Below are 23,321 nucleotides of genomic sequence, written 5' to 3'. Positions count from 1 at the left end.
ATCCACAGAATCTACACAACTCACATTTTATATAACAATATAATGTTCTGTCTTGTTAACATGCCACAGTTTGTTAGCTAGTCTTACTAAATCTTTCCTTCCCTTTTAACTATTTTTAAATTTGATTTTATCACTAGCACCGTATGTGGGCAGTACAGCTTAGAGGTGAGCACTTGGCTACTGGGGTCAGAAAGACCTATCTTGAATTTCAGTTTACCTCCTACTAGCTGTGTGAATGTGGGCAGGCTGCTTAACCTGCCTGTGCCTCAGTTTCCTCTCTACTCTTATGCCTCAATTTCTTCAATTATGAAATGGTGATGATAGTAGAGTTTAATCTCATACACAGAGATTTTGTGCATGATTTAATTTAACCCTTATATTATGTGCTCAGCACAATTCCAGATCCATAGGAAATACCCAATAATGTAAGATATTTGTAATAATGAAGGATTAGGCCTTCAAGACAAAATTATCTTGTTTTCTTTGGGGTCTTTCATTAGGGATTACTAAATAAAACAGTACAAATTGGTTTTAAACTACATTATATATTGTGAGAACATTTGCCAGAAAAAAAATCATCAAACCTCTGTTTTTACATGATGTCAGCAATGCATGCATGCTCACAGCTTCTACATTTGCTTTTTGCTTTTTTATTTTTTTATTTTTAGAGACAGGGTCCTGGCTCTGTCATTCAGGCTGCAGTGCAGTGATGTGATCATAGCTCACTACAACATTGAACTCCTGGGATCAAGCAATTCTCCCACCTCAGCCTTGTGAGTAGCTATGATGCACACCACCATACCTGGCTAATTAAAAAAAAATTTTTTAGAGGCAGGGTCTTGCTATATTGCTCAGGCTGGTCTTGAACTCTTGGCCTCAGTGATCCTCCCACCTCAGCCTCCTGAGTAGCTGGTGGATTTTTAATACCTTAACAAATACATAATGATTCCATACGTTTTATTTTGCTTTTAAATTATAGGAGAGGCTATATGTTTTTATATACTATGATCTACTCTCTGTTATTTCTTTATGGATAAGCCCATCATCAAAATTAATCTAATACAATTTTGATAACCATGGCTTTGTAATGTGCAGAGGCATTAATTTTCTTTTAATACATCTACTAAACCAAGGGAAACAGCAATGTAGGGAGCACAGAGAATTTGTGTATGCAGTGACCAATACCTAGGAACTCAGGAACACCCAAGAACAATCAGCATTAACGCTGCTTAGCTTACTGTGTTTCTTAGAAAATCCCCAAGCATTGGCTGGGTGCAGTGGCTCACACCTATAATCCTAGCACTCTGGGAGGTGGAAGCAGGAGGATTGCTTGAGGCCAGTTCGAGACCAGCCTGAGCAAGGGCAAGACTCCATCTCTACAAAAAATAGAAAAAATTTGCCAGGTGTGGTGGTGCTCACCTGTAGTGCCAGCTACTTGGGAGGCTGAGACAGGAGGATCGCTCACGCCCAGGAGTTTGAGGTTGCAGTTAGCTGTGATGACATCACTGCACTCTAGCTGGGGCAAGAGAGCAAGACTCTGCCTCAAAAAAAAAAAAAAAAAAAAAAAGACAGAAAATCCCCAAGTACTATTTTTTAAAAGGCTGTTCTGTGTTCCTATCCCCAGGTCCTCTTCTACTTAGGCTGAATTTTAAAGGTATATATAAATTTCATTGCCATTATCCATATGTTATAGGTGATAATAAATGCTTCATATAGCACCATTGAAATGATCAGACTGATGGTTGGTCTGAGGAAAAGAGGTCTGGCTTTCATTTAATGGGTGAGCCAAATTGCCAAATGAAGGCTCAAGCTGTGTAATTTAATGAATATAATGAGATGGCTGGAGCTTGACGGAACTTCACTTTAAGCAGTCTATTCCATCATGAAAGATAAATCCCCTAAAATTCTAATATTAAGGGCCAGGCTTTTTAAACTTTGCTCATAAGCTAAGTCCAAATGGTACATTCAATGTGACATTTATGGGAGTTAATATTATATTTTCATACTTTCACTGACTGGAACATGATTTTGACCCAGATTAAATTTTGTTTAAAAAAATTAGTCTTCATTGGCCATTTTCCAATGGAAAGCTTTTAAACTGAGGGCAATTAAATTAAAAGGAGAGAATGGGCTAGTTGGGAACAATTTAAAAACATCACTTCACATGTAACATGATGAGAATCATTTTTAGGCTTTCTCCTGGTCCTCTTATACTCTCTTTGTATTTGCAAAGCAATTGTGAATTAAGGCTACCCACTGCAATTCTTCATCTATTCATCTGCTTACTGATATTTTAAAAAACTCATTCAGTATTAATAGCTATTTTGTTGATCTAAAAAATTACTAACTATAGCAGTTATATAATATTTCTGATGATGCCATCTCTTTAAAAAGAGTTAATTTTTTAAACTAATGTCTAAAAAAGGTGTGCAAACTATAGCCCACAGTCCAAATCCATCCACACCCTGTTTTTGTAAATACAGTTTTCTTGGAATGCAGCCATGCCCACTTGATTATGTATTATCTATGGATGCTTCTGTGTTACAATGGCAGGGCTGAATAGTTGAGATACAGACCCCATGGTCCCCAAAGCAGAAAATATTTACTATCTGGCTCTTTACCAAAAGTTTGCTGACCCTCCATCTAAAACACGTATGCATGTTCAAACTACACCTTCTGACTGAGGATTGTGACAATAACCATAAACCCATAAGTGATTTTAATACTGCTATGGTTTGAATGTTTTTGTTCTCCTCAAAACTCATGTGTTGGAAAGTTAACGCCCAATGTGACAGTGCTGGAAGGTGGGGCTGACTGGGAGGTGTTTAGGTCATGAGGGCTCCACCCTTCTAAATGGATTAATGCTGCCATAAAATGGGCTTTTAGGAGTGGGTTCTCCCTGTTCTGCTCCTCCCCTCTGGAGGATGGATGCAACATTCAAGGCACCATCTTGGAAGGGGAGACCTGGCCCTTACCAGGTACTAAAACCTTGATCGTGGATGTTTCAGCCTCCAGCACTGTGAGAAATAGATTTCTGTTCTTTACAAATTAGCCAGTTTCAGGTATTCTGTGACAGCAGAACAAAACAGACTAAGACAAATACTCTAGAAATATATAAAAATCCAGATATCTGATTGTCTTACAGGTTTATTTCTTACCCATGAGATACCTGCATAAAACCCTGTTGTCTTCCTTAAATTTATCTGCAAAGGTTCCTAAGCAAAGCAGTGTTGTTGATTTAGATGTTCCCAAATTAGGAACGGGAATTCCAAAGTTACATGACACTGATAGCAAAATTTTAAATGTAAATACATCAGAAAATGAAGCAAATGACAATGCCACTGGTCAGTATAGTCAAAGAAGGAAGCTGAGACTCAGACAAGTAATGGCCAAAAGGAAAAAAGAAACCATTCCAAGCATTAGACATTCTCACCACATATAATACAAGTAGATACTATATGTTAACTATTAGAGCAGGCAATGTTTATTAAACAATCCCAGCATGTATGGCACCAGACTGTGTATGTTGTAAAACACAGACAAACAAGGTTCCCATTTCTGTAGCTTTTCTAGAGCCAAAAATGATCACCAATATTGCATAATTTTTTTTATTATTAATAATATTATGAACTTAACTTTAAAAACTAAGAGTTATTAAAATATATTCAAATAACTCCAATTTTGTTTCAGTTATCGTCAATATGTTCAATACACAATTTTAAAGTTCATTTTCAGTTTATATTACTTATTGGATAACTTTCAAAGGAATTCTATCTTATCTTCTCATCAATCTTAGAATTCCTGGTATATTTTTGGAACATTAATAGAGATTTCAGAAAATCTGGATCATGGTAGGACAGAAGTTAGTGGCAACCATGTGGGAGGAACAACCTTCAGAATCTTCTTTGGTCAAGTGATATAGCCAGACCAAGGGATTCAGACCTGACTGGTAATTAGGCTAAAACATCTTGACTTACATAATAACTGGTATGGTAAAAATGAACTGCTCAAACTCCCAGTAACCTGCACACATTCCTGAAGGCTTAGGAGGAAATAAGCACCAAAGAGACAGAAGAAGGAAGAGCCCCTGGTTCCCCCAGGGTCCCAGTCTTCCGAGCAGCGCTGCTCTGAGCACATGGGTATGGTGCTTCAAGTGGATCAGTGTAATTCACCAGTGGATAAAGGTGAAAGTTTAGCCCTATAGCTGTTTTGATGAGCTACTTCGAATAAAATCCATTGATTAGCTGAAAAGTAAAGGAACATGGCAAATAAAATTACCTGATGAAGACTCTTTGGTATTGCTTGACTTTTTCCAGCAGATGCAGTTTATAACTCCAGTGCCATCATCCACTGCAAGAGAACGGTAGAAGGGCAGAGGAGAGATTTGGGCATGGCTGGTAAATTAGCGTGTTGTCACTACATTCAGCCAGCCCGAAAGACGACATTTCACAATGGCCTGGAGGGGCAAATCCCTTATCAAACTCCCCTTCCACCTTTAGAAACAAGCTCTCAGCATACCCTAGTATGAACTGCTTGCCTGCATAAGTCAGTATAATAATACATCAGCTCAACGAGATGTATGTATTCAGCATTTTACTTACCCTACCTCAAGGGTACCAATGATTCTTGTCTACAACTCTCTACTAAAAATGATGTTCTCAGGAAGTTAAGTGCAAAAATCTCAATGACGGCTCACATAAAAAAAATCAGCCTTTCCCTCCCACCCTAAAACAAGAAAGCATCACATGGTCTGTGGTTAGAGGCACAGGCATTTAGAGCACAGCCTTCTGTCACCATTTCTCTTTGCTGTTGTGCTGACTTAACAAAACAAAGCATTCCAAGTCATTTGGCCTGGGCTTCTCTTTGTGGAAGAGCTTCTGCCCAGTCCTCCCCACTGCAGGGGATGTAAGGAAAGCCAAGCACATCACAGAAGGGCACCATTTTATTTTTATAATAGAAAATAATTATTCCCTGGCAACAAAAACAATACTGGTCTGGCTAATTTCATTCCTAGTGCAAAAAAAAAAAAAAAAAAATCAAACAATTCCTATTGCACTTGGATTTATAACTATAGAAAAATTTGGAGATGGTTGCTACGGGATAATGGGCATTTTTTCTTTGTCTAATTTCTGACAAACTCAAAAGAGAGGTTGCTAAGCATTGGGTCAGTAGGCCTCATAATTAAAAAAAAAATCATCAACTAGACTGTTATAAAAGCACACATAATGTAGAAGAAATATAAGGCAAAAATTTTTTTATTGCTGGCTTAAATCTGTGTTGAAAGAAAGCCAAGAAGAATATTTCTTATACAAAAATAAATCCTAGATGGGTTTCATTTCATTAAATATACAATAGGTAAATTAAGAAGACGTGGATAAATATTTTTAACCTTGGGCTTATAGTTGGCGAGGACAGACTTCTTTAAACAGAACCTAAAAATGAGAACTCATTAGAAAGTCAGATACGTTTGACTACCTAAAAAATAATACTGGACAGCAATTTTCCAAATGGTAGGGTTAGTGCTTTAATATGTAAAGAGCTCATATAAATTAATAAGAAAAAAAATGGCTGGACCTGGTGACTCACGCCTGTAATCCTAGCACTTTGGGAGGCTCAGACAGGAGGATCACTTGAAGCCAGGAATTTGAGACCAGCCTGGGCAACAAAGTGAGACCCTGTCTTTACACCAAAAAAAAAAAAAAATTAGCTCGGTGTGGTGGCATGCACCAGTAGTCCCCACTACTTGGGAGGCTGAGGCAGGAGGATCGCTTGAACCCAGGAGTTTGAGGCTGCAGTGAACTATGATGACACCACTGCACTCTGGCCCAGACCCTGTCAGAAGTCAGCTCTTCCAAACCTTCTTAGATGCACAATCAATTGGATTCATCAGGAATAATAAGAACACTAATGACCATGTCCATTTATTCAGTACTTACTATGTTCCAGGCATTGCTAAACAATGTAAGTTGGGTGCAGTGGTGCACGCCTGCAGTCCAGGTACTCAGGAGGCTGAGGCAGCAGATTCACTTGAGCCCAGAGGCTGTAGTGCACTCTGATTGTGCTTGTAAATAACCACTGCACTCCAGCCGGGGCAACGTAGCAAGACCCCATCTCTTAAAAAAATTTTTTTGAAATGTATATGTCATTTGACTTAGCAGTTACTTTCACTAATTTATCCTGAGAAAAATGGAACAACTACACAGATATATACATCTTATATAAGGCTGTTCACGTAGTATTACTTATAATACTGCAAACTGGAAATATTAAATGTTTATAAATATGGAATTGGTTAGTAAGTTACAGTGACATACTATATAAAATACTAGAATAAAAAATTATAATGAAGATCTATGTTCACTGCTGTAAGACAGAAATTTTATACATAATCTTATATATAATCTGATATATGTAAAACATTAAACACTATATTTTGACAGAAATTGGTTTTAAGACATTAAATGCTAATAGAAGCTTCTTTTGGAGTTTGGAGAAGGAACTCTATATTCAATGTATACATTGACTATAAGCCTACCTTCATAAACTTTAAGATGAGAAAGAAATATGAATAAAATTACTAAGGAAATAAAGCATTTCTATATTTCCTCAATATTATGAACATGCTGGGAATATTAGGAAGAATGTTCACCTAAACACTGATACTGTTTTTGCCTGATTTATAGTGTTTTACATGACTTTTATGTACTTCATTAATATTTCTCTAGCTTATATTTTTTTTATAACAAGTATCATTTTAAGAAGCAAAACAAATCAATAAGGACATTTTGAGTTTAAAAATATATGACACTTCTAGGCTGGGTGCAGTGGCTCACGCCTGTAATCCTAGCACTCTGGGAGGCCAAGGCAGGCGGATTGTTTGAGCTCAGGAGTTTGAGGCCAGCCTAAGCAAGAGCAAGACCCCGTCTCTACTAAAAATAGAAAGAAATTATATGGACAGCTAAAAATACATACAGAAAAAATTAGCCAGGCATGGTGGCACATGCCTGTAGTCCCCGCTACTTGGGAGGCTGAGGCAGGAGGATCACTTGAGCCCAGGTATTTGAGGTTGCTGTGAGCTAGGCTGACGCCATGGCACTCTAGCCTGGGCAACAGAGTGAGACTGTCTCGAGAAAAAAAAAAAAAAAAAAAAAGAAAAATATATGACACTTCTAGATACACCATTTCTCTGGACAGTTGGAAACCTTGACTTATGATAGAAAGTAAAAAAATTAGCATATGTACACATTCTAGAAAATATGAGGTCATTCTGGCCTTGACTGTAGCCTCCTAAGTTAGGTCTGAGCTGGAGTTGCTGCCAGGTATTCTGTGCACTCTGGGCACTGCCACCAACTCCTCTGACTTCCCAGGTTTGACCTCTCCCAACAGCCCCCAGGCTGTGGCGCCCAGAGGGCTGGCTGCTGGAATGCCCCAGAAAAGAAGCATCCTTGCAGTGCAGCACAACATCCTCCCAGGCTGGGCACCACCCCCTGAGCCACTGGCCTTTTGTTTCATCCCTGGGACGAGTCAATGTGAGCAGGAAGCACCCCCAGCACAGGCCAGTGGTGAGTCAGGGGAAGCAGGACCTAGAGCAGCAGGGAGGGGCCACCTGGTAGGTGGCCAAGAGCCAAGCTGGGCTTGAGGACAGCAGGGAGAGAGGCAGCTTTCCCAAGAACTGAAGTCACAAAAGCATTTCTACTCTCTATTACTTCAATGTTCACATGCTTTTCATCTTCCCCTAGCCCCCAGATGTGTCATGCTCAGACACTCACTTAGAGAGAAAAGCTTATTGGGAAAGAGTCAAACATATCACCTTAACCTTTTCATAATGGGAAAGGGGTTAACTGAAGTCTCTTTATGTCACATGCCTAATATCTAGCCTGGTTCTAGAGCCAGGACTACAGGCCTCAAACAGCCTCATTTATTTGATCTGAAAAACAGAAAACTAAACACCAGACTCAGTTGACTTTTTCTTTATAGTGGGAGTTGGGGGTGGGAAAGAAGGGGAGAGAAAAATCAGAGTGAGTTATACAAGACTACAGAGCACAAAGGAAATCAGTAAATAGTACACTGGACCCACAAACCTCTACCGGTTAAACCTTGAGCAAGTGAGTGAGCCTTAGTTCTCTCATCTACAAAGTGGAAATAATATCTGTCCTTTCTATTTCGAATGATTAGGGGGAGAATAACATGACATAATGCACGTAAAAGTGCTTTGTGAATTGAAAGGCACTATTATTTCATCATTGGTGTTTGGAGAAGAATCACTTTATTATACTATAGACAATGTACTTGCCCACAGCTGGGTACACTGCAGAAACTTAGCAAATGTTTGTTGAGTTGTCTGGAGAAAAACAGGCCCAATATCTTTGGAAAAATAAAGCAGAGACTCAGTATGGGAATGCCTGACAAGACAATCTATTTCAAAGTTAAAAAAAAATATGCTAGGAAAAAGCAGAAGGCAGAAGAGATCTCATCCCTCACATGTTATTTTACAAGCACAAGACAATCATCTTCAGGAAAGTGAATACATGTTGAAGAAAGGCAATGACATTGTATCTATAAATTATCAATCATGTGGGGACTGCCAATGATTTGTTCCTGGTCACAAAGTTCAAGTGCCTTCTGTTTTTCCCCAAATAGAGTAAGAACATAAATCCAAGGCAACACCACCACAAGTGACAATGTCAATTCCAGCAAAGGTCTGGAATTCAAAGTTAAGCTTCTCACAAAATATTTGGCTTGTCCTCTTAACGACAGAGAATTTTAGAGTTGCACAAGGCAATGTATTAAAATGCTTACAGTCAACTTGCCGAAAAAAATCAAGACTCATCACACTAAAAGCACATTGTAGCAATTCCTCTGGTGTCCAAAATATAAAAATTCTCATTTAGTTTCCATGATCATGAAGGAGGGGGAATTTTCTGATAATGGATATTTACCCCCTTTGACTACCAAAAGGCTCTTTTAAAAAAAACTGTTCTGGATATAAATCTTTAAACTTTATTTTTCATACCTCCTTGTTTTGTTAAAGTCTACTTAATCTGGTCTTTAAATTTTATTTTATTTTTGAGTTTTTCAAATTACTACCAACTTTTTTTCCCATTTCAATAGATTTAAGGTGTAACAAGTGTTTTTTTGTAACATGGATGAATTGTACGATGCTGAAGTCAGGGCTTTTAGTGTATCCATCACCAGAATAGTGTATGTTGTACCAGATAGGTAGATTTTAATCCCTCAACCACATTTCATCCTCCCCCTTCTTAGTTTTCAATGTCCACTACATCCTTTATTGGCCTTTTCTTTTCAAAGCAATCTATATAACCATGTACTACCACCCTTTGCTATTTACAGCTATGCCCTCAGGTATCAGGTGTCTGTCCTGTCCATGGGTGATTCTAGACTGCTGTATTTTAATTGTTCCACCTCCTAGCTCCCAGCAGCTATCACATCACCAAATTCATCAGTGTCATTCCCACTTGCTGCCTCATTTGACGCTCAGTCCATGTCTGGGGCTCCAAGGGGCTCCCCACAGAGGAAAGTGCATGGGCTACGTGAGGGCCCCCAGCTGCTCTAAAAGGCTGGGTGGCTTAAAATCCAGATTTCTGTCAAGTGGGGACCTTCTACGTAACCCCATTTCAGACACAATTGTTCTTACCTCCATAACCGTAGAAAGCATCTTTTTCTCTTGTTCCAATGACTGTTCCCAAGATATCTACCTGTTTTATTGGATGCCCATTGTAAAAAAATATACCTAAAATTAAAAAAAAAAGCGAAGTCTATATAATGTATGACATTTCCTGATTCATTAAATGTTAACAGGGGTGGGAGGGCTGTGAAAAATCAGTGGCATGCTGTTTACTGAAAGTCCAGACTTCAGAATCAACCCTTAACAAATAGCAAGCCCCAAGAAATTCAGATGTCTTTTCCTCAAAGGTCTTAAGTAGAAAGCTTGGCTTTAAAGAAGCCAGTACAAAAAAAGAGAAAACCAGTGTTGCCCAAGTAGATTTCGTTAATTTGCTCTCCACTTGTGAAAGTGAAATGTACCTGCCTGTGGAATGCTTACAAGGGGCCCGAAAACAGTCATTACAGGATGGGACCAAACATAGTGTTGTATTTTGAGTGACTGGAAAAAGGACAGAGAAGGAAAACCGTGAGAAAGGTTTCTTTGGCTTGTTGTAACAAGTGCTTTTCTAAGAAACCAGTCATCATTTCTTTGAACTGGCAATAGTATTTTTTTAAAAAAATGGTAAGTAGGTTACAAAACCCTACTCTTTGGGGCCAGCAGATTACAACTCAAAAAACTTCTCCTTTTAAAACTCTATTTTCAAAACGTAGAGGACAGAAACCAGCAGACAAGTTCCTGCCAGAGGAGAAACCTGAGAGGGGGACCTACCCACTGACATCCAGAGGCCTTTTGCTGACTTGGGGACAGGACACAGGCAGAGGGACTCCTGGGGGCGGTGAGTCCCTGATGATACCAGGGCTGTCATGGCTCCTGCAGAGGTTCCCCTCTGCCCCCAGCCCCACCCCAGCATCCTCACCTGAGCTCCCTGTTTCAGCTTAAGCTGCTTGTGCTGTGTTCCTGTCACCTGCAACTCAAGAGTCTCTGCCTAACAGCCATTTGAGCCCCCCCTTTCCCCTCATGATGGCTGAATTCTTTACTTTCAGAAACAGGTTATAAACTTTTAAATGGCGATTTCCTTTTTAAATAAATATATGAATTGTAAACTTGATCACTTCAGGCATTTGGCCACCTCTGCCCCTCACTACCAAGCCTGGTCAGAACCTCTATTCTCCCCATCCATGGAGGACCCTGTGGCCTGAACCCCAATACCCCTCAGAACCTCCAGATTGGCCTCTGCAGGTGGTTCTGTTTTCCTTACAAAGGAACTGGGGAACAGTCGCTTAAGGCAGAGTTCAAAGGACAAAGAGCCTTGGTGCCTCAGTTGGACAGAGAGATGGTAGGAGAGTGAGAGGTGGCTTGAAGAAACAAAAGGTGGCAAATTTAGCCAAAGGCAAGACCCTCTCCCTCCCCAGAGATACACCTCCAAAGATGTCTTGGTGATTGGAGACCATTGCCAAGGTGACCTTGGGGAGCATGAGCTGAAGATGGCAGGGCCACAGGAGGGAAGGAGCCTGGGTCACTGTGTCACCCCAAAGGAGAGCTGCCCCATACAGGAACACTTGGTTTGAATGAGGACAAAGCAGCTACAGAGCAAATCCATGGTCCAGGCGTGGTAGCTCACGCCTGTAATCCTAGCACTCTGGGAGGCTGAGGCAGGAGGATCGTTTGAGGTCAGGAGTTCGAGACCAGCCTGAGCAAGAGCGAGACCCTGTCTCTACTAAAAATAGAAAGAAATTAACCGGACAACTAAAAATATATAGAAAAAATCAGCCAGGCATGGTGGCGCATGCCTGTAGTCCCAGCTACTTGGGAGGCTGAGGCAGTAGGATTGCTTGAGCCCAGGAGTTTGAGGTTGCTGTGAGCTAGGCTGACACCACGGCACTCTAGCCCAGGCAACAGAGTGAGACTCTGTCTCAAAAAAAAAGAAAGAAAGAAAGAAAAGAAGAAAATCCATGAAATTTTAAGACCTGGCCAGTTCCAGTTAATTTTTCCTGAGTTCTCCCAATTGAAATCTAGGTCTCTTCTACAATGCTGCTGGTGAGACCCTTCAGTCCTCTGCCCCTGCTGACTGCACTGACCAAACACAACAGGGACAGGGGGCCTGCAAAGGAGGGAGATCCCTGTGACATGTATAGGCAAGGTCAGGCTTCCTTATGGCAGAAGCAAACTTAAAATCAGGAGAATGAGCCTCACTCAGGGATGCCCTCCACTGAAGCACACCCCACAACGCCCTGGCGAGCTCGTGTGCAGAGCAGGGGTGAGGCACGACACTGCTTCAGTCCTCTAGGTTTGCTGCTGCAGGGCCAGGTGTGGCCCACTGTGGCCCAAGTTCCAGGCTGATCCCTGGCTGCAATCAGCCCTTTCTGCTCCCCCAAATGCACTATATAGGTAATGCTACTTTCTATTTGTGCACTGAGCAGAGCAAAATCTCAGAGAACTATTTCCTAGAACCTGGCTGGCCTCCCCTTCCCAGCCCAAGTGATAGTCTGTCCTGGCTGTCAGGTTCTTGGTCTGGTTAGAAATGGAACCCTCCACGAGGACAGTGTGGGCCACAGTGCACTGGCCATCAGAGGCGGCGCTGCAGAGCCATTTGGACCCATGGAGGACCTGCTGCCTGCAACCCACATGTCTCTCCAGCTGGTTCTGGAGCAGCAGGGTGCTCCGCTGGTGATGTCTGAAAGTCCCAAGACTCTCTGGGTCTTCCTGGGAGATCTTGCTATGTACGACTGTGGCGGTTTTAATAATAAAGAGCCAGCACACTTCAAGATGGGGAAAATAGCAGGACAAAAGTTGTTCTGCATGGGCTGAAGTCTATGGAAAAGGCAGTTGAGAAGACTGGACTAATGGCACCAGCCAATGAAGTCCTCAAATCACCTGTAATGGAGGCCAGTCCTCCTATGCTACAAACTCTGTATTTGACACTTCATAAAAATCTGAACAGGCCTTCACTTGAGGACAGACACGGTGGACTTTCTCAAAAAAGGACAGAAAAGAAAGCCCTGTAAACTTTCATCTCACAGACTGATGACAACGGCTCGTCTTGAAGGACAGACAGGGTCACCCGAGGATGCAACAAAATCCCTCCAATCCCAAGTGACTGATGCAAGAACCATCTTAAAATCATCATAGAACAACAGAGAACAAGTTCAGAAAAAAAAAATAACAGATGGTTTGAATAAAAAAAAACTCAGAGAAAAATCAACAGAAGAGGAAAAACACTGCTTAGAAATACAGAAGAAACCTCTCAAAGTATGTAGAAACATGAACTACACGTATCAGATGCACAGCCTCTGCAAGAAGATGGCTGCAGACATGGAAAAAAGAATGAGAAGAGCACCACTTTCTTCTATCAGAACGAGATCCCCTTCCATGAGAAGAGAGCTGAAGAAAGTTGGATGGCAACTCTGCCAACGAGAGAACGCCCAGTGAGCTCAGAAAATGATTACAACAAATACCAGTGGCCATTCTGTTTCTGTGGTTCCACATGTAGCCCACAGAGGCCTAAAAGTCCTCTGGACCATCAGGTCCCCAAGGAGGAGGAGGACCAACCTGTGATGGCTCAGGGATCCAGGGTCACAGGCACATTTGAGTCAAGCTTTCAAGTAGTCAATCCAGAACATCCACAACCACAGCAAGACATCTGCCTGTTTTCTCTTTTAAAAAGTACTTTTGATTGATCTTTTTAGTTTAACTGTTATTATTTAATCAGTGTTATACTTGCTCATACTTAAGTTTGACAGCATTAAAATGTCTACTATTTTTCAAATATATATTTATTTTATTTAATATAATTCTTATAAACATATTATTTCTACTTCATTGTACCCACTAGAATGACGGGTCTAAGTATTGTAGCTGATTTAAATAAAAGTTTCATTATTATTTAACCCATCATTAAAGTTTAACATGGATAGAGACCTTTAAAACAATAAAGACCACTTCTATATGTTGTGAGCTGTTATTAAAAATGAATTTTTTAAATGAAAAAACCCCCCACAAAAACCTAAACACTACCACCATCACAAATTTATCAATATTTTTTATTACTTTACCCTAAATTCAGGTTTAGGGGAGCTGACAGTTGTAATCATTTTACAATGCAATTCTGACACTAACTACCCAGAGTTAGGTCAAATTTCACAGGTTAAGGACAATCCCCCACAAAACTACCCTCACTTCAGTAAGGTCACTTCTCACTAGCCCCAAATTGGGTGAGGGTCCTTAGGCCATCTGCACTACTGACCAACTGGCTACAAATTTGAGAGTTCCCAAGACTCCCTCAGGTCTGGTAATTTGCTAAAATGACTCACAGAACTCAGGAAGGGGCTACACTTATGATTACAGTTCTACAAATAAAGAGGAGACATCAGGACCAGCCAAATGAAGAGAAGCACAGGGCAAGGTCTGAGAGAGCACAAAGCTTGTGTCCTAGGATACATCACCCTCTGACACATCAGTGTATGATTACCAACCAGGGAAGCTCGTCTGACCCCAGGATCAGTTTCTACTGGGGTCTCATAATGTAGGCATGATTAACCGAATAACTGGACACATGACTGAACTCAATCTCTAGCTCCCCGGCCCTCACTCAGTCCTGTGTAGGACTGATATAACCTGGCTCAAAAGCCCAACCCTTTAATCAGATAGTTTATCTTTTGTGCATGGACAGCCCCTCCCAATCTCCACAAACCCTGGACCCCTGTCCTGAAATTACCTAGGGGGCCCCAGCATGAGATACCTCATTAGCATAAACTCAGGTGTGCTTCAAGGGGCCCCGCATGAATAATGAAGACACTCATCACTCAGGAAACTATAACTTAGAGGTTTCCCTGGAAGAACCCAGGGCAAAGGCCAGCCAAATTCTTTATTACACAACATATTTGTTTCACATTTTATCATTCTGGGGGTTTAACCTCTGTTATTTTGTTTAAGACGTTGTTTGCCATTTAAATATTCCTAAATTTTATGCAGTCAAAAGCTTTCTCTTTATGGCAAATCTAACCAAACCAAACACAACAATAACAAAACAAAAAGCTAGACTAGTGGAATTTCCCACCCCTCAGAACCCTATGGTATAGGCTAAAGAAGACGACTGTGAAATGATGACTGATGTCTGTTTCAACCACGAGCTTTCATTTTAAAAAACACATTGAAAATATCCTTACCAGTGAAAGAGCAAAGGCAAAGATCACTTGTCCCTGTTTTCCTTGGTTTGTTTTTAATACATCACACAGTCCCTCACCCACAGAAGAGTTAAGCCCCTATCATGTCCCTGACAGTTGCGTGCTCACCCACAGAAGATCTTTAAGCAAGGCTGGCATTTGGTGTGAATTAATTTCTTCCTGAGGAGATGAACTATGAAGAATACCACACTGTTCTGGAAAATGGAAAGCTGTGGAGGAGGCTGGCTGCCTTCCAAGGGAAAAAACAAAACAGACCATTTCCAACAATAATCAGGAAATAAAGGTGTGGTGAAAAATCCGCACAAAAGGCTATAGTGTAAGGTCATCCAAATATATCTGTACATAGAGCTGGAAACAGACAAAACCTCATCTCATTAAAAATGTGGACACTTGAGATTCCTGACTACTTCTGACTCATAGCTTGCTATTCAGAAGGCCCTTCATTGGAAACCCTCACTCAAAATAACAAAAGGAGTTTAACCAAACTTCTCAACTAGCACAATAAACACGTGATGATCCACCCACAGCACGTGAATTATTTAAATCTACCCTAAACTGAATTTGCTGTATTTTTAAGTATGATAAACTTGTCTTTAGTAACCACTATTCTAATTTTAAAAAATTCTTTTAAACTTCACATTTATAATGCCTTGCTGCTTCGCCTGCTATTTCTTGACAGCGCACTACACGCCAGGCACTGCTCTAAACGCTGGGATTAAAGGTGAACAAGGCAGATGATGTTCTCCTTCTCAGGGAGTTTATAACATTTTGATTCTGATTAATTCAAAACAAAGCAAACCCTCACAAGAAAACCAGGCATGGTTAAGCCCCATTTTTACAAAGAAGAAACCTAAGCTTTACAGAAGATGAGTCACAGGTGCAGCTTCACAGAAGGCGAGTCACGTGCACAGGCCAGGTGAGTGGCAGAGTTAGGAGGAGCCAGGCCTAGGAATACCTGGTCCAGTGATCTTTCCACCAAGAGCAGGTCCCAGAAAAGACAACTGAACAGTTTTAGATATGAAAGACCCCAAACGCAGGTAAAAAACGTTCATTACAAAGGTTACTCCCCCAAACACCTATTGGAAAAAAAAAAAGATTTAATCTGTTTTTACTTTACAAATAAATGAACTCATTCGAAGGCCCAGGCTAGGTCATTTTCAAAGCCTGCAGCAGGAAAGGCTCTCCCGAAAGCCCCTAATCCCAGCTTTCTGCAACTTTGGGGGACTGAGCCTAGGGCATCCATCATGAACAGCCACATACCTGGCACCTGGCGGGACTCTTTTAAATCCAGGATGTCCCTGATGTAGAGTTTTGCAAAGGCTAGAAACACAGGATCCAAACCCCACAAGAGGGAAGGGGTCTCCTCTTCACACTGGCTGGATTCAGACTCCATCAGGAGGCCGGGCTGTGGTTTCCAACCAACCCTGAAAAGATGTGCATCAGTGAGTCAAGGATCTAGATGAGACACACAACAATCAGGACGTGTGGTGTTTAATGCGGGTGAAACTGGCACGGCCCAGAAGCTGCTCCCAGATGGGCGTCCAGATTCTGACAGGGGTAAACCCAGGGGCCCAGGGCCCAGTCAAACGCCATGCCACGAGGCGTGGGGAGAGGCGTTCCTCGTGCGAGGACCCGAGTTCCTCATGGCTCTCCCACTGTTCTCCTTCCCCAAAAAGACCAACTTCGAAATGGCTAAACACCAACTTTTCACTTTGGGGAGATATGTCGATACGGGCGTACCCTGAAACCGCTTTATATGGGTGGGGTCCAGGGAAGAATGGGCGCCTTCGTTGCCACGCACGTGGCTTGGGCACGGTGGATGGATCTGGTTGTCGCTCTGCCTGTAAACCTTCCGCTTTTCGGGATGGGCCCAGAAAAAGAGCAAAAAGGAAACAACAAAAAAAAAAATGGGCCCGCCCACAGCCCCTCCCGCCGCCAGCAGCTCCGTCCCTTCCGGCGCGCGGAGCCGCGCGGCAACAACCCCGCCCGGCGCAGGAGCCGCGGGCTCTGAAGTTCCGGCCAGCACCCTCCCACCCCGGCACCGCCCCGCGCGGGGGACTAACCCAGGTCTCCCAGGCAGCGAACTTCCTCCCTGCGGCCGCGCCTCGGTCACGGCTCCGCCCAGCCCGCCGAGGCCCCGCCCCTTCCTGCGCCCCGCCGAGGCCCCGCCCCAGCCCGCCGAGGCCCCGCCCCAAGCTCTGCTCCAGGTGGCTGTGCAGCTGTGGGGCTGTGGGGCGTCGTTTTGGCTCAGGCAGGGTCCAAGTGGCAGAGATCTCGGAGCTGACTCTGAAATTCCTGCTGCTCAAACCATGCCCTCCAAATCGCCCTTTCACCCCATCCCCTGCTGGTGACGGGACCCTAAATAAAGATTTCCAAGAGGTTGGGACAGGATCAAAGTATATATATATTTTTTGGTTCCTGATATGTTAAACAAACAAAAAATTAAGGCAGTGCAAAAGGAGGGCTGCAATGTGGCATATGTTAAATGTTTATTTACGGTTGGTAAATGATCTACTGACATACACGCACTGGGACTCTACAGTTTCACTTAGAGATAATGTCAGTATCTAAATTTGAGCCGTTGAGTAAGGTCTTGACTCTGCCGAGCACTAGCCCTACAAAATCATGACAATACATTTTGTCTGCTTTCCTCTTACTGGGTCTACAATCTGGAAAGTTGTACACTTAAGAACTTTGAAAAGCTGGCATTTTGGTAAATCATGGCCACCTTGATGGTGCTTAGTCCCAGCAGTTCTAATTTAAAGTGAGAAAAGATAGCCACGTTCCACTCCCATAAAGAAGCTATGTGCAGACATTACTCCAAATGGCAAGAGTTCTCCCTAATTTATAGGTACCCTGGAAAATGGCAGGAGGATTACAGGTCACCCAGCAGACCATTCTGGGGGAGGCAGATTGTGGCCAAAGAGATAATTGCTAAACTATTTATCAGAGAAGGAACTCTAAGCAGCTGGGATGGAAAATGTGTCATTAAAACCATGGCATTTAATTACCTCCCTGGCCACTGAGAAGCTAAAAAACAGAGTCCTTGGTAGAGTACAGCATTGCCCAGATACTACTGCAATGAACAGTTGCGTCTGTAGCGTTTAAGATTTAATCAAGAAAAGCCACCCTCCCTTATAGGAGGCAGGTTGTCATCAAGGAAACACACCCAGCAGGACAGGTGCTTCCTGCTGACCTGCCAGATGGGGAGAGACAGGTTGGGTGACATTTTCCTGACTGCACACATCTACTTCAGGGTGGAACCCAAGAAGAAAATCACGATTGGGTGTACTCAAGAGTCAGATGATTTTAGGAATGACTCTCATGGCTCTCAGGGGTAGAGTGCTGGATATAAGAGCCCTTGGGGACTCCACGTTTACTGCCAGCCTTGGGGAAGGCCACACCCATGTGATGTAGGCAGAGCAGACTGCCCTGATGTCATCTTTTACAACGAAGGGAGGACTCTTTGGAGTGTAGGGGTATTCCTTGCCACCTGAGCCCAAAATCTGAAGGAGTATGTTGTAAATGAAACATAAGGTGAGATGTAGAACAGAATTTCCAGACTGCAGAAGCGTCTAGAGGAATTTGGGAGGATCCTCTTCCCTTCAGTTTCCATCACGGCAGAGTCCAGGTTCACCAAACCACTTCCTGGACACGTGTGGTTTGGTGCCTGGACACGAGAAGGGACTCCTGAAATCTTCGCCAACACTGCAGCCTGGGATTCTGCAACACTGCAAAGTAGATACTTCAAAACCCAACATTTAACACTTAATGCCAGGACTCTTTCTTATGGCTTCTCATCATGAAACTTGGTAAATTTGGTTTTGAAGACATTTTTCACAGAATAGACAATCATTTCTAGAAAGTTAAGATTTTAACAAATTCTTCTAGAAAATGAGGGGATTGCAGCGCATATCTCATACCTCAAAGCTCAAACTATCTTGTTTTAAACATTTTTGACATCTTATAGGTAGAATGGAGTTTGTCTACTTGCAACTTGGGTTAGATTTTCTGCTTAAAGTTTATGGTTGACAAAGATTTCCTCCTTGACCAAACTCTGACCAGGCTCCTTTGAGCCCTCTTCTCAATTAGGCCTCAACTGTAGCCCATGAAGACTTGAACAAACACTAGCATAGTTTCTGACAGCTCAAGGCCACATTCCTAGGATGACCCTAGCCTCCTATAAAGTGCCCACCTGAGAAAACTCAGGGCTGCCAAAAGAATGCACTATTTATACTGGCCAAGACCTGAAGACAGGGCCCCTGTCTCCCAGGCTCGGTGGGAGGGTAGAAGCCTAACTTCAGTAAGCACCAGTTAGCAAACCTAGATGGGTTTCACAAGGGTCAAGCCCCCTCCCCCCGTCCCACATTTTGTAATTTGTCACTTCCCAGACTCTGCTCAAGCCCCAGCTATTCCTCCCCAATCCCCCATCCTCAACTCATTTTCTCTTTAAAAAGCCTGATTACCTCTCTACTAATCTGAAGGGAACTCAGTTCTTCTGCCTATGGTCAGTAGTTCCTGAATAAAATCTGTTTTCACTGCTTTAATGTGTGGCTGTGTTTATCTGACATTAATAAAGACAATTTATCAACATTCTAATTATGTTAATGTTACAACCCTGGGGGAGACACCTTCAGTGACTCAGCATACCTTGAGCACTGTCTGTGTGCTTTGGCACTGGGCTGTGTGGGGGCCACTAATTATGTCACTGGAGCACAAAGAATGAAGCCGGTAATATATTAAACAACAAAGCAAGAGACTAAATTGTGATTAAATACAGAATGAGTGGCCTGGATAATAACCACCATACGAATTACAGGAGTCAATGGAGGGGCCTCATTAAGTGAGATAACAGTAGCCACTGGAACAAGATAAGCAATCAATGCATAGAAGCTATTATTTGCATTCACTATGGAGGTGGGATTTAAGCTGGGCTTTCACCCTATGGAGGAGCTGTTCTTCATTCATTGATTCAGGAAGCATATTTTTTAAAGCACTTGTCAACCACTGTCCTAGATAAGACAGATTGGGGTTCCAGCCCTCGTGGAGCCTCCATTCTGTTGGGGGGAAAAGGAAAGGACAATAAACAAATAAATGAATAAAATAAGTACAGATTATGCTCAGTGCTTTGAAAGAAAAAAGTTTTTTATGATTGTTCAAAACAGGGTGTGCGATCTACTTTATATAGATCTGCTTTCATAAGATGAGATGAAGTAACATTCAGGCTGAGACCCAAAGAGTAAGAAGCAGCCACACCACAAAGAGCTCAGGAAAGAACATTCCAGTCAGCAGTCAAAGCAAGGGCTACTGTCTGGAGGCAGCAAAGTACTCCCCTGTTCAAGGAACAGAAGAGAGAGTGCAGGAGTGGCTGTGTAGGCAAGTGGAGAGACAGGCAGAAGGCAGATCCAAAGGACCTTGTAGGCCATGACAGGTTGGGAGTGTATTCTTAATCTCCCTATATGTAAGGGGGGATAATATTGTGATGGGTGGGAGCAGGGCAAAGGCAGCAGGATGAGCAAGTCGTGTGCACTGGCAAGCCCACCCAGCAGCCTGGTTGGAGAGGGCAGCTGCAGTGAAAGCTGGCTGGAGACCAGAGTTTTAGCTAGGCTCTGAAGGACTTGAATTAGCTTCTCCTTTGATTCCCTGTAAGCAATAGGGTGTTGTTAATTACTGATCAGAGGAATGATTTAACGAATTAAACATTTGTAGGTATACCTGCCATACCTAACATACTATATGGTAGAGAGTACAAAAATATGTAAGAAGTGTTCTCAATTCAGTTTACTGAATCTATCCTGAAAATTGTGTCTTAGGGCTATTCACCAATTGATGGTGAAGAAACTAGAGTAAGAAAATATTGTTGGGCTCATGGCAGTGGGTCTTGCCTACATCACTTGTCCTTCTGCCTCCTCAACAACTTTGTTCAACCCCCTATGAGGTTACCCACCCTCTCTCTCTGGCTTCCTCTTGGCACACAATCATGCTCTCCTGCTCTCTTTAAATGTCATCCAGCTTTAAGAAAATAGGCCAGGTGTGGTGGCTCACACCTGTAATCCTAGCACTTTGGGAGGCTGAGGCAGGAGGATTGTTTGAGGCCAGGAGTTCAAGACCAGCCTGAGCAAGAGCAAGACCCCATTTCTACAAAAAAATAGAAAAATTAGCTGGGTGTGGTGGTGCATACCTGTAGTTCCAGCTACTTGGGAGGCTGAGACAGGAGGATTGCTTGTGCCCAGGAGTTGGAGGCTGCAGTGAGCTATGATAACGCCACTGCACTCTAGCTGGGGAGACAGAGACCCTGTCTCCAACCTCCTTCCCCCCCCCAAAAAAAAACAAACCAAAAAGAGAAAAGAAAGAAAGACCTAGGCCCCTTTAACTACTACTGCCCTTTGGTCCACTTTCTTCCTCTCTTTCAAAGCTAAGCTCCCTGGAAGAGTACTAATCCTCCTCTATCCACACTTCCCTACGGTGTTTCTCAAATTCAACCCACCTTTATTTATCTCCCCTTATTCTTCACCCAACCCCACCCCAGCCTCCCACCCCACTGACACTGCTCTCTGAAGATTTACAATTACCTTAGGAGATTCAAATTCTCAAATGCAATGGATACTTTTCTTTCCTTATCATTCTTCAGTTTTTTTTTTTTCCGATTCTCTAGCATTTGATGTTGATTTGATCATATCCTCTCATACCCTGCCTTGGCTTCCTCATATCATCCTGTCTGGTTTTTCTTCTACCTCTCTGTTTCTTCCTCAGTGTCCTCGTCTACTGTTTATCTCTTACATGTTGATGTTCCCCAAGGTTCAGTCCTCTGCTCACTTCCCTTCTCACCCTATGCATTCTCTCTGAGTAGCCTCATTCAAAAACCAATATTCCAGGGACTCTCAGTTCGTCACATCTGGCCCAGAACTCTCTCCTGAGTCCCCCATATGAATTTCCAACTGGACTCTGCCGGGTACTCCAAACTAAAGCTCTTCCCCCACAGTTCTGCTCCTCCCTTCCTTGTCAGGATGAATGTCACTATCACCTGCTGATTGTCTAAGTCAGAAACTGGGAGGTTTCAAGGACACTTCCCTCTCTCTCACCCTGAGATGCAATTAGTCACGAAGACCTGTCAATTCTGCTTTCTAAATATGTTCTCTTAATTTAGCCTCACCTCCCTGTTCCTACTGCCATCGCCTTAGTCCAGGCTTTCATCATGTATCGCCTGGATTACCAACACCACCATCCAACTAGTTCCTCTGCCCCTAGCCTGGCCTCCTTCCAATGCACCATCTACGCTGCTGCCAAGAGGAGCCTTATAAAATGCAAATTAGATAATGTTACTCTCTGTTTAAAATCTTTCAATAGCTTTATGTAGTCTGCCGAATGAAGTTCAAATTCCTTAGCATTTCATACCAGGTTTCTCCTGGCCTGGACATGACCTGCCTCTGCAGGCTCATCTGGCCCCAACCCCTCGTAGCTATCCCACACTGCAGGCCAGCATCTTCCCAGCACTGTTCTCAGGGGCACTTCCTCAAAATATTCATGAAAGTCCGGCCAAATAGTGAATGGATTTAAACACAGTAATGTACATTGAGAATATCCAAGAAAGGAACAGAATGGGTAAAGTTTTGAGTACCAAACTCTAATGAACATCTTAAGGAACTCAGTTGGGGAGGAAATACAACTGAAGGTATTGGGAAAACTTACGGTTCCTAGAATATGCCATGCCCTCTTTTGCTCTGTCATCCACTGTAGTCACCAAACATGAAGCCAGAGGCTGAAGCAGGAGGATCGCTTGAGCCCAGGAGTTTGAGGTTGCAGTGAGCTGTGATGAGGCCACCGCACTTTAGCTGGGCAACAGAGTGAGACCCTGTCTCAAAAAAACAAAAACAACAAACAAACAAAAATTATTTTTAGGATAACATTTAAATTGCTCTCAATTTTGAAAAAAATGTTTTAGTTATTTTTATGTATTATAATCTAAGGATTGCAATATGCATCTTTATTTAGTATTATATAATCTACTTCAGATTAATACTAATTTAATTCCTGAAAAATATAGAAATTTTATTTCTTCACTTCTTCTTTGTGCTATTATTGTCATCTATATTACATCTGTATATGCTATAAACCCTACAGTACAATGTTATAATTATTGCTTTATACAAGCTCCTGTCTTTGAAAGACATTAGACAAGAAATGAGAAGAAAAATTACTGTAGAGTGTTTTAAAATAGTTCATATAATTATCCCTTCTGATACACTTCCTTTCTCCCTTTGGGTACAGGTGTTCCAAATTGAATGAGCCCCTTGCCGGGACAGAGGAGCATGCTGGTGCTCACAGCTTGCCCTGCCTGGACAGAACATCTATGGTGACCAAGCAGGGGGCCAGTACAAGGATGGAAGCAGCCCCAGGCCAGAATGCCATAGACTCCCACTGTTCTTACCTGAAGTTCAGCTGTTTTTCAAGCGTAACTGCTTTTGTGCGTGCCTTCGATCTATTCTCAGAGTGCTGAAATGGTTGTTCTGGCC

At 42.5% G+C, this 23,321-nt stretch overlaps 1 protein-coding gene across 7 annotated transcripts in view; it reads right to left on the bottom strand.

Annotated features, from left to right (window-relative positions):
* Positions 1-22,557, bottom strand: part of STN1 (STN1 subunit of CST complex) — a 40,993-nt gene extending 18,436 nt beyond the window's left edge. For 2 of the 7 annotated variants that reach the window (XM_045568458.1, XM_045568461.1), the window contains exons 1-4: positions 16,549-16,713; positions 16,069-16,232; positions 9,656-9,751; positions 4,279-4,350 (exon numbers count right to left, since the gene is read on the bottom strand). In XM_045568458.1, the coding sequence (XP_045424414.1) occupies positions 4,279-4,350; positions 9,656-9,751; positions 16,069-16,201 (301 nt within the window). In that variant the 5' untranslated portion in view covers positions 16,202-16,232; positions 16,549-16,713. Of the gene's footprint in view, positions 1-4,278; positions 4,351-9,655; positions 9,752-16,068; positions 16,233-16,548; positions 16,714-16,871; positions 16,888-22,497 lie in introns of those variants that run through there. The other 5 variants (XM_045568459.1, XM_045568460.1, XM_045568464.1 and 2 more) reach the window with 5 other exon arrangements.
* Between the last annotated feature and the right edge of the window lie 764 nt (positions 22,558-23,321).

The sequence above is a fragment of the Lemur catta genome, chromosome 14 (genome assembly GCF_020740605.2).
Source record: "Lemur catta isolate mLemCat1 chromosome 14, mLemCat1.pri, whole genome shotgun sequence".
Classification (NCBI taxonomy): domain Eukaryota; kingdom Metazoa; phylum Chordata; class Mammalia; order Primates; family Lemuridae; genus Lemur; species Lemur catta.
This window is presented reverse-complemented; position numbering and strand designations above follow the sequence as displayed.